Here is a 12,210-nt window from a genome sequence, read left to right on the forward strand (position 1 = left end):
CAAATGCACACACCGATTCGCAAATGCACACACCGATTTGCAAATGCACACACCGATTCGCAAATGCACACACCGATTCGCAAATGCACAGAACAATTCACACGTGCTTAGGACAAGATACACAAATGTATTTTATTCACGTGTGAATTGTTCTGTGCATTTGTGAAACTTGTCCTGGGCATTTGTGAAACGGTCTGTGCATTTGAGAATCGGTGTGTGCATTTGTGAATTTTGTCCTGTGCATTTGTGAAACGGTGTGTGCATTTGCGAATTATGAGACCGTTCTAGCTCCATACCTTTTAGCCGTATGTCAAACACGCGTTCACACACAAACTCAAACTAACCTGTCATTCTCGATGGTGTAGAGGTGACTGGTGCTGAAGCGTCCTGTGGTGAGGAGTTCTGACGTCGTCTTGCCCTGGAACAGCAGCTTCTCTCTGGCCATCTTCACCACGATGAGACGCACCAGCTCGCCCAGGTACATCCCACTTATCATCTTCTCAAATCTGCAAGACAGTAAAAAGCAAAAAAAAACTAAACAAACACACACTCAACATTAAATACATGTGTTTACAAAAAGGAATGAGCTTACAGGCAAAAAAAAAAAAAACAACCAACTAAACTAAATGCTGAACTAAGGCCACTCATACATATAAAGAGGAAGGCAGATAATGCTCGGCTTCTGACACGCAAACTGGACGCTGGGGCGCTTCATTCAATCCAAAATAATCTTGCGATAGTACATCCTTAAAAGGAACCCTGCATATTAAGACATGTAGGTCTTAAAAGATAAATGTTGGTATCAATTATAACAATGTGATATAAAAAACCTTTTTGATGTCTTCGTTTTTATAAAATTTGAAAATATAATTTAACATGTAGGTCGCCATTGTTGTAGTGATTCTGGGTAGTGACGTCAGACGGTGGCACCTGCTAGCCCCCGTCCACTGTTCTGACACCCAGAAACAGATGAAAACACAGCTAAACAGGTGACGGCGCACCAGAAACACAGATCAAAACACAGCCAAACATTAAGGTGACGGCGCACCTACAAAAAAGTTTTAAAAAAAAAGAAAAAAAGTGCCGCACCATAAAGCATGAACTATAAAAACACCATAAAACTCAGATAGACTAACCGACCACACGTTTAAACTAGCAGATAGCCGATGCTACAATAAAAACCCCAGCCAGATCTGCCGTCATTAAATTAAATAAAGATGTTCTTGCCTATTTGAAGCGAAGTCTGCGCCTCCCGTTTTGTCAAAGTCCCGGGCCAGTCCCCTTAGCCTCTGGTCTGTCTATCACCCAGCACCGAGGCCAGTTTTAGGGGGGAGAGGGGAGGGCTATGCCCACTCAAACGTGCATATTGCCCACCGGCGTCTCCATCCCGGCGGCGGCAGCGAGAGCGCAGAGCGGAGAGCGGAGCGCTGCGGGCTGTAGAGCCCCGGCTACGCCGTCTACGCAGGAGCCTAATGCACTGGTAAGATGCGCATTACTTTGATCTTTTTTGCAGATCTCCCGTGCATCACAGAACCTTGATCCAGTTTGCCTGAACCGAGGCGTCTTATGGGCTCCCTCGTCAGCCTCCACGGCCGGGAGATGCTGCTCATCTATGTTTTAGATACCTGTCCCAGTTAAACTAACGGGGCTTATCTTCCCAGAGCCACCGTCGTACGTCATCGCCCCCAGAATGCATTGCGCAGGTAAAACATGGCGCCTCCCGCAGGTCAAAATATGTGATAAACATTGTAGATTTTTAAAGCAATTAGATTATTTTATGTGTTTCTAACAACATATTTTAGTATAAGAGAACAATTGTGGCTAATTAGGGACTACATGTCTTAATATGCAGGGTTCCTTTTAACTACATATGCACATATACAAGTATAATGCAAAAATATAAAAATGCCAATTCTGTGCATTTCTTTGATATGAAACAATTTAATCAACACTATGAGCACTGCTGCACATTTAGAAGTATTAATTATACTGGTTGAGTAACAGAATTTCTTCATTGAAATCACACGCTTGTTAGACTGACTGACAATTAATCAGCTACTTTTGAAGCTCGGAGGAAATGAGGAAATGAATCCAATCACCATGAAATTATTAATTATCACATCATATTCAATCTATCAATAAAATGTGCAGTTCACCAATCTTAAATTCGTTGGCTTTCTTTGAATAAATGACAAATCTACTCATTTCTTTTTCCCTCCTCTACAATTGTAATGGATTTTATATCACATTATAACAGCGGGTAATCACGGAGAATACGTCTGGACATTGACATTACAGAAATTAATTCAGTCATGGTCTCTGAGGACGAATCACCCACGTTTCTGCAGATGAAACAGACAGAATACGCTGTCCGATGTCCAATGAGCTGCCTTACCTATGAAATGTATCAAGTATGTATGAAAGTAAACCTGCTTGCCTTGCCAATGTCAATCAAAGCTGGTATACCGATATAGAAACACATTTCCACTCAAATATTCTGAATTTGACCCAAGAGTTAATGCCCATCTGTTGTCACACTTACAAGGCACCAGCATTTGAACTTGGACAAAAGTTGCTACTAACGTTTGAGCCTTGGCTACTGACAGCTCACAGGGATTCTCTCATGATCGTGACAATTAGGCCTGTGTTGAAAAAAATCGATTCTCCGATTTTAAATCGATTCTCATATTAATTCCTAAAAATCGATTCATATGTTTAAAGATCGATTAAAAAAAAAAAATAAAAAAAAATAATCTTTTTTTTTTTTCATCATTACATTACAACTTTTGGTACTTTTTTGTTTATGCCCAAAAAAGGAATATTTTGTTGGACACAAATATAACTGAATAACTGGTGCCATGTTTTTGCCTTTAAATATGTTTAAAGGTATGAAAACATTAAAGTTTTCAGTTATAATTGCATAAATTGTCTATATTTCTTTGCTTTATATCCTGTCTTGGGGTTACATTTGCATAAATGTTAAAAACCAAATTCTCATAAATGGGGAAAAAATAAAAGCAATTTCTTTCGTCCTCTGTTTGCTGCCCTGAATATGTTTGATAATTCTGACCCACGATGTTTCTGAAAGCAGTTCTATCAGCATTCTGGGAGCTGATTGGTCCTTACAGCATCATTAGCTGCAATACTTGCTGTTGAATCTCAATATAATACTAGTAGTAATATGTTGCACAACTAAACAGTCATATAATTCATGCAACAGCTAAAAAAACAGTTTTATTAACAGTAACCCAAATCCATATCGGATCGAATCGGATCGTGATAATCGATTCTGAATCTTAAGAATCGGAATCGAATCGATTCTTGATATTTGATATTCGATCCCCAGCCCTAGTGACAATCATGCAAATCATCTTTAATTCGGTTTACTTGTAAGATAAATTACTGTGAGAGTTACTGACTCTCACATTACTGTCCACACTGTATGTTAAATTCACCGGAGAATACCTGAACTTTAACAGCCAAGAGGATACAATATCGGTGGTTCAGGTTCATGTGGAAAAGGGGTTTTCATTTTCTTCATTTAACGGTTTTACATTTATGTCTCTTGTTTCTTAAAACATGAAATAACAATGACTCCTCTTTAGTTTGATCCTCCTTGAAAGAAAAGTTTTTTTTTTTTTATCCATTTCTTTACTATTGCCAAACAAAGTGGTCTTTTGAGTTGGGAGCAAAACCTACTGCAGCAGTGGAAGTGGCCGAAATGGCCTGAAGCTGCAGTTACAGTCGGTAAATCACCGCCGGGATGATACACCTTTGCAATAAGGTGAGCATCTCCTCTCAAAATGCACATTCAAAAGCAGCAACAGCAGTATTATCAACAAGTAAACAGATCTGCCATCATTGGTCAAGTCCAAAATCACTTATTACCGTATTGGCCCGAATATAAGACGGGGTTTTTTGCATTGAAATAAGACTGAAAAAGTGGGCGTCGTCTTACATTCGGGGTCTAGACGTTATACTCATTCACACCGCTAGATGGCGCCAGATATCTTTAAAGCGAATGCTGAACTTAACTTCCCAGGCCAAAGCAAACCCCTGTCACGAAGAAGAAAAATAAAAATAGCAGTAGCATGAAGAAGAAAAATAAAAAATAGTGGTAAGAAAGAAAAGACAAGGAAATAACAGAAGAGATAACAGAAAATGGTGAAACGCAGCGACAATCTGGAGAAAAGTGGGTCGAAGAAGTTATGATGCAAACTTCAAGATCATGATTTGAATGAGGCAAAATAACATGCTTTTTCTCTCAAATATATTGTTATAATGATTTGTTTCAGATGTACTGTAATTATTTTCTGTATAAAAATTTAATTTGGTGTTAAAAAAGTCTTTTTTCAAATTTGAGTCTTGAAAAAGAGGGGGTCGTCTTATATTCGGGTCAATACGGTAACTGTTTCTTAGTTGTTCCAAATGGTGTCTGAAACTGAGGCTGTAGTTAGATTTTTCATTACAATGCTTAAAGCAGCACAATGTAACTTTCAGCTTTTGTTGAGTTTGGCAGCTCCTTTGAACAAAAGCGGTAGTGCTTTACCAGAAAGAACACTACATTTCCCATGAGCACCAGCGCGTACTGCCGGAAAACTCCCGTCCCCGTCGCGTGCATTTGTTTTGAGAGAAGATGGGACAGACTTTCAAAACTACTTTTCTGTTTCACCAAGTGAACAGACGGAACGCAAAAAAAAAAGATGTTAAACTGCTGGAAAGGAACTGGAATTTACCGGGATACCTTAAACAAGGAAGCCAGGGAGCGGTATATGGAGAAAATAATGATTATTAACGGTTTGGATCCATATGAAATCCCCTATCAAAGAATGGAGCTCCTCGTCGGAGCTGCACTCTTTAGAAAGGATTTACTGCCGCAGTTCTGCACAACCCACGTCTCCGGCTACCTTGTTTAGGAGTGTTTGGCAGCTGCTTTGGTAAATGTTTGACTCGTGTAAATAGTGTAAAATCAAAAATGTCTAAAACCCTAGCAATATTAAGTAAAACAAATATTTTTTTCTGTCAAAGAGCACAGTTTTTGATGTATAACTCACTCATAGTTCCATACATGACTTATTGTGTGGAGGTTTGGGGTAACACCTATAAAACAAATATAAAAACCCCATTTTCCTATTACAGAAAAGAGCTTTAAGGATAATTAATAGATCTGACTATTATAAACCAACAAACAATCTCTTTATTAAATATAATACTCTAAAATTCCATGATATAGCAGAGCAGAAAACTGTTCTACTTCCAAACTACATTCAGGATTTGTTCCAAATAAAAGAAACCCACTATGACCTGAGGGGGAAACTCATGTGGGAGATGACGACAGCAAGAACAAATGCATTTGCATTTGTTTTGATAGTGAATGAAATAAGACGGGAAGGACTTTTCTGTTTCACCAAGTGAACAGACGGAACGCAAAAAAAAGATGTTAAACTGCTGGAAAGGAACTGGAATTTACCGGGATACCTTAAACAAGGAAGCCAGGGAGCGATATATGGAGAAAATAATGATTATTAACGGTTTGATCCATATGAAATCCCTACTAAAGCGTGGAGCTCCTCGTCGGAGCTCCACTCTTTAGCCTCCTCCGATAAAACTCTTATTTTCTTCGGTTTTTCCGCTGCTTCGGCCATGACACCAGCTTCGTCTGAGCTCTGCGCTACAAGTCCCGCTTTCGTCTCGACTACGAATCGGGAAGGAGGGGGAAGTGACGTATGCCGTAAAGCAGTCAAAGCCGTAAAAATGTGTAGTTTTTTAGTGTGGAAGGGTTCCTACCATGCTCCTCAAAGTTACATAGTACCAGTGAAGGCGATACAGACCCCTCAGACCATGACAGAGGTTCATTAAACCTGTTGGAAGTTGATGTTCCATCACAATGATGATGATGAAATATTAGATTAAGGTGGAAAAATTACATAGTGCTGCTTTAAGAGTCAACTCTGCACAATTCCTACATGGGTATGAGATTATTACCACCTGCATCTGCTTAATCTTGAGCAGAACATCAAGAATGACATAGGCTAGGTTCACACTGCAGGCCTTAATGCTCAATTCCGATTTTTTCCCATATCCGATTTTTTCGTGTGGCTGTTCACATTATCTTTTAAAATGTGTCCTATATCCGACTCGAGTGTGAACGCATCGCGGCCCTGAACTGACCCGCATGCGCAGAGGCGTGTGATGATGACAATGATGGATTTGCATCCAACAGGTGCCTGTGAACTGCCAATTATCCATCAAGCTCCACAATTATCATGTTAACATTAAATCAGATAGATTTGTCAAGGACGTTTCTCTTGCATCTCTATCATTATGCGGGCATGAATTCTCAGAGTTTTGCGGGAGCGGGTGGGAGCGGATGTAAACACTGCGGTAGCGGATGTAAACACTGCGGGCGCGGGCGGGAGTGGAACACACACGTTGCGGGCGCGGGCGGTAATGGTCAGAAATGCAGCGGGAGCGGGATGAAGAAAACAGTCCCGCTATAGCAGGGCTCTAGCTCCGCTCCCCGGAGTGTCAGCTCTGCTCTCCGGCGTTCAGCTGGGTTTATCACCCAACACACGGTCCAGCTCGTTGTAAAACGGGCAGGTTATGCGACCACGACCGCTTCGCTGATTTGAATCCTCAGCTTCTTTACTTAGTAATATGCTTAAATTCAGCGGGTTGTCTCGTCTGATCTGAGGTCGTATAAAGAGGTGAGCGCGGGGAGGGGAGGAGGAGAGGCGGGGGCCGCCCGGAGGAGACCCCCGCCGTCTCCCGTGTCTCCCCAGCGGCTCGGGGCTCTGCGTGTGACGTCAAAGTCGCATTAATTCCGACCTGGCTGTTCACACTGAGGTCGCATTGCAAAACATCAGACCTGTATCCGATTTAGAACCACATATGGAAGCGACCTGAATCTGATTTGAAAAGATCAGATTCCATGTGACTTGTGCTGTTCACACTGTCATAAACAAATCGGATCTGAGTCACATATGAGCAAAAAATCGGATTTGGGTCACTTGGGAACTGCAGTGTGAACGTAGCCTTAGTGTAGACCAGGGGTCGGCAACCCAAAATGTTGAAAGAGCCATATTGGACCAAAAACACAAAAAACAAATATGTCTGGAGCCGCAAAAAATGAAAAGTATAGTATAAAAATGAAGGCAAATGGCGGAGGCGAAATGTCGAGAAAAAAGTCGAAATGTTGAGAAAAAAAAATCGAAATTTCGAGATTAATGTTGAAGTACAATCTCGAGAAAAAAGTTGAAATGTCGAGAAAAAAGGCAAAATGTCGAGGAAATAGTAAGAATTTTGAGAAAAAAGTTGAAATGTCGAGAAAAAAAGTCGAAATTTCGAGATTAATGTTGAAGTACAATCTCGAGAAAAAAATCAAAATGTCGAGATTAAAAAAGGAAAGGAAAAAGGAAGAAAGAGGAAAAAAAGGTCAAACATTTTTGAAAAAGCTCCAGGAGCCACTAGGGCGGCACTAAAGAGCCGCATGCGGCTCTAGAGCCGCGGGTTGCCGACCCCTGGTGTAGACTGTCCCGTGATGAGAACGCCTGAATGGTAAACTACAGTGGAACGTCATCAGATTAAAGATTAAAAGATTAAAGATTAAAAAATAAAAAAAAGAAGTGACAAAGAAGGAGAATGTGGACCCAGTCATGGTCAGGGAGAAGTCCAGTAAAGCCAGGATATTTCAATAAAAGTGAATTAAAAAATGAATTAATGCATTATTTGATGTTGCATTTTAACTGGCTAGTCAGTCAACACAGTTTTAGGATTTCTGACACTGTTGGACGTTATCACAGGTCATTTTTGATGGCATGACCTTCGAGACGACAGTCCCCAAGCCATTTCCATTTCCATTTCGGACCTACGAAGGAAGATTTCACCACAATTCTTACATCAATCTTTAGTCTGTGACTACCAAAAATGGTGCAATCTGTTACAAAAACAGAATCGCTTATCTTTTCTCATATAGAGTGAAGACTATTTCAGGATGGATATTTGACAAATTCATTCATGATTCATGTAGAAAAGCATACTTAAAAAATATCATAAATAAAAGAAGCCATCTATTGCGATATTTCCTTTTGTGGTTCCACAATTTCTCTTAATTTAGGAGTCACCTGGTAAAGCAGTTGAATAAATGAATCAAATTTGAGTTGCTAAATGGTGTGCAGTGCATGTAATCGATATGAGTTTTCTATGCTCTTGTTTGCCCTTGGAGCACAAGATATTCAGCAGTAGTGCAACGTAACCTTTAACTTGAACTTTAACATTGCTGAACTTTGACTGTTGTTATGCATATGTCAAGAAAAACGCTGTTTTTCTTTCCTTTTGCCAACTGAAACACATGATCTTTGCTAAGCCTGAATCACTGTGGGAGTGTTTGTGTCTTAAGACAAGGAATCATCTATACAAAATAAAGCATACACAAAGGCATCAATAAGATGCCCCCCGGGGATAAACGGATCATAGACGGTAGCGGCAGACAGAGTGGGACGCTCAGATCAAGGAAACCTTTCAGGACAGGAAAGAGACTGATCATTACAGCACACGTCCTGGATTTGGCTCCAGCAAAGATGACCTTGAACCTCTGAGTGGGAATTCAAGTTCCAGACTATCAAGTAACCAGAAAGAGTGGTGTCTTATCAGAAAGATCAGAAAGCAGCATTTGAGGTATACACTGCAAAAACTCAAAATCTTAACAAAAATATTTGTCTTATTTCTAGTTAAAATGTCTCATTTTTAGTGAAAAAATCTCATTACACTTAAAACAAGACTCATTACCAGAAAAATTACTTCTTATTTGACAATTTTCACCTGTTTCAAGGAGATTTTCACTTGAAATAAGTAGAAAAAATCTGCCAATGGAACAAGATTTATCTTCTCATTACAAGCAAAAAAATGGCAGATTTTTTTCTACTTACCGTATTTTCTGGACTATAAGCCGCTACTTTTTTCATAGGTTTTGAACCATGCGGCTTATACAAAGGTGCGGCTATTCTGTGGATTTTTCTTCCACCACTAGGGGGAGTGCTAACCGGAATTAGAATGAAAACTAAGAAATAAATGCAAAGAAGAATACGCTACTTCTTCTTTAGCAGATAGAAGTAGGTAGAAGCAGATTTCAAACAGATAAATAGATAGATAAATAAATACTGGTTATTTTCTCTTGGTTCTGTCCCGTTTTAATCAGCAAAGTTGCTGCCGTGTTAGGAAAGGATCTATTTAGGTGCAAACATGTACATCATTTACAGTTCAAAATCCTTCTGTACATGTAGTAAATATATAATCTAACAACATAAATATCTGCGGCTTGCATATCTTTTTTTTTTTTTAAATAGAGCGGATGCGGCTTATATACAGGTGCGGCTTATAGTCCAGAAAATACGGTATTTTAAGTGAAAATCTACTTGAAACAGGTGAAAATTGTTGTTTTTTCCAGTGATGAGTCTTGTTTTAAGGCTAATGAGATTTTTTTTTTACTAAAAATGAGACATTTTAACTAAAGTTATTTTTCTGGTAATGACTCTAGTTTTAAGTGTAATGAGAGTTTTTGACTAAAAATTAGACATTTTTAGTTTTTGCAGATGTGAAAATCAAGTCAGTCACATCAAAAAGCGGGAACATGAAAAGATCAAGAGATATCAGGATATGATGGAACAACTCCCAAGTGGGAAACTGTCAAGACTGAACTCTCTAGGAGAAAGGCAGAATTGTGCAGATTTCCATGTAGGAACACTCGTGTAAAACATTTTGTCTTCAATATGATATAAAACTGCCATGTATTCATAATTCATTTCATTAGCATTTTGAGGTTGGGAATCACAAAATCATGACATTTATACTCTTACTTGAGGCCTGATAAAAAAAAAAAAGTTTTAAAAGCAGATGAGACAACTGAAATTCATGTATGATAAATAACTTTCAAAAAAATAATACTATCCAAAAAAAGTTATTTCAGGAGATTGAGATAATGAGACTCACAGCTGCGTGCCCGGGTTCAGCGAGCCTGCGTCTATTTCCCGGTCCGTGTCGGTGCGTACGTCCTCCAGGGAACCATCGTCCCCAAACGCGCCCCACTCCGTGTTTACACACATCCGGCCCTCGTCACCGTCCAGCAGGTCCAGGTTCCTCATCTGCTCCATGTAGCAGGCGTTGGTCCCCGTTCCTGGAGGGAGGGGATGTTACCATGACAATTACTCTTCAACAAATAAGATGACAACAGAATACTGAAAACACTTCTGCGGTTTGGCAATCAGGCACATTTGAATGAATCTTTATTTCGGCTTGTACACACTTTTTTACAAAACAAGATGAAAAGGTAAAATAAACATTTCTTTAGCCGAAGAGGTGTAGGCCAGGGGTCGGCAACCCGCGGCTCTAGAGCGCCGCCCTAGTGGCTCCCTGGAGCTTTTTCAAAAATGTTTCACCTTTTTTTTTTCCTTTCTTTTTTTTATTCTTTTTCTTTCTTCCTTTTTTTTCTCATTTTTTTCCCTTTTTTCTTCTTTTTTTCCTTTTTTTCCTCTTTTTTTCTTCCTTTTTCCTTCCCTTTTTAATCTCAACATTTCGACTTTTTTCTCAACATTTTGACTTTTTTTCTCGACATTTCGACTTTTTTTCTCGAAGTGCATAATGAAAAAAAAAATCTCCCCCCAGTTCTAACTAATATAGATACATGCAGCATGTGTTGCTTTCATTCTAAGGCTTATACAAGACTTTTCATTTTTTGCGGCTCCAGACATATTTGTTTTTTGTGTTTCCGAAAGAGCTGGAGGAAGAGCTGGAGGAAGTGTCTGGGGTGAAGGAAGTCTGGGCATCCCTGCTGAGGCTGCTGCCCCCGCGACCCGGGAACGGACAAGCGGCGGACAATGAGTGAGTGAGTGAGTGTTTTTGATCCAATACGGCTCTAAAACATTTTGGGTTGCCGACCCCTGGGATAGATGAATGGGCTGAGTTGATCTGAATATCCAAATGATGCTTATATGACTATCAAGTTGTTTTGCGGCGGGGCGGGGGGTTCCTGCTATGGCTACACTGTCAAAATTTCTCTTAGATCTCCTAAAATGATGGCTATGTAGCCTGAAAACCGAATATATCACACTTGAAGTCAATTTTGACCCTTTGAATGTCAGGAAAAGCATAATATGCGATAATATGCTTTTAATCTACTTTCTCTATGACAGAGAAGAACAAAGCTCCTGTGAGACCGAGCTTTCAGTCACGGCAAAGTTTAATTGGCTTGTATCCTCACACGTACCATTTCATACATACAGTCGCCTTTCATCTGTTAATCCTTTGCATAAAATCAATGACTGTCACATTCTGTAGTACAACCTTGCCTTCTTCCATTTGCCATAACCTTCCCCTAAGATTGATGAGGTAGTTTAGGACTGACATATTTTTATTTCTGTTTTCCCTTTTTACTTACAATGTCATGTCCAAGGTGTTTGTTTGTTGTTCTCTATGAAATATACAGACATGTTTGATATGTGGCATGCTTTATCAACTTGCATGCAAGAAGACAATAGATCCCATAAAATGTTGCTTCAATTGTTATAATTACTCACCTACAATGAGGCCAATTTCACAGTGATGATCATCGTAGCCACAAGTCATCATGGTTCCCACTGTGTCATTGACCACGGCCACAACATCAATGTCAAAGTCCTGCAACAATATTCTATTTATTGTTTTTGTTAAAAGCAAGAACAATACTGAAATAAACATTGTGAATTTGAAGCACATGATATAATGAAAAGTCGAGCTTTGTTTAAATATGATGTTTTTGACCAAAGGAAAAGGTTAAACGTGGAACTAGGGCTGGGCGATATATCGAGATTTTACTATATATCGATATATTTTCAAACGCGATATGGTACGAGACAATATCGTTTATATCGATTATTAAAAAAAAAAAAAAAAAAAAAATTGCTTATTTTGTGACAAATTGACTTGAATGTTTTATTTGAGATTTGCACAAATGTTTTGTTATTTGCACAACTGTCAACCTCAGTGGAAAAGTCTGCCTGTTACTGTCTAGATTGTATTAATTGCACAGAGTATTTTAATTTAATTGTTATGCAGGAAAGGGATATTTGTTTTATTTTATTCAAGAAGCATTTTTATTCTATATATGCAGGCAGTTTATTTTTATTTCATTTGTTTTATACATTTTGATATTGTGCAGACCTCTGTTAATAAAGGAAC

At 39.2% G+C, this 12,210-nt stretch overlaps 1 protein-coding gene across 1 annotated transcript in view; it reads right to left on the reverse strand.

Annotated features, from left to right (window-relative positions):
* hk2 (hexokinase 2) overlaps window positions 1-12,210 on the reverse strand; it is a 75,735-nt gene that overhangs the window by 34,898 nt on the left and 28,627 nt on the right. The window contains exons 6-8 of the mRNA XM_061730360.1: window positions 11,571-11,670; window positions 9,988-10,171; window positions 345-506 (exon numbers count right to left, since the gene is read on the reverse strand). Of these exons, the coding sequence (XP_061586344.1) occupies window positions 345-506; window positions 9,988-10,171; window positions 11,571-11,670 (446 nt within the window). The remainder of the gene's footprint in view (window positions 1-344; window positions 507-9,987; window positions 10,172-11,570; window positions 11,671-12,210) is intronic.

This window comes from Cololabis saira, chromosome 9 (genome assembly GCF_033807715.1).
Source record: "Cololabis saira isolate AMF1-May2022 chromosome 9, fColSai1.1, whole genome shotgun sequence".
NCBI lineage: Eukaryota > Metazoa > Chordata > Actinopteri > Beloniformes > Belonidae > Cololabis > Cololabis saira.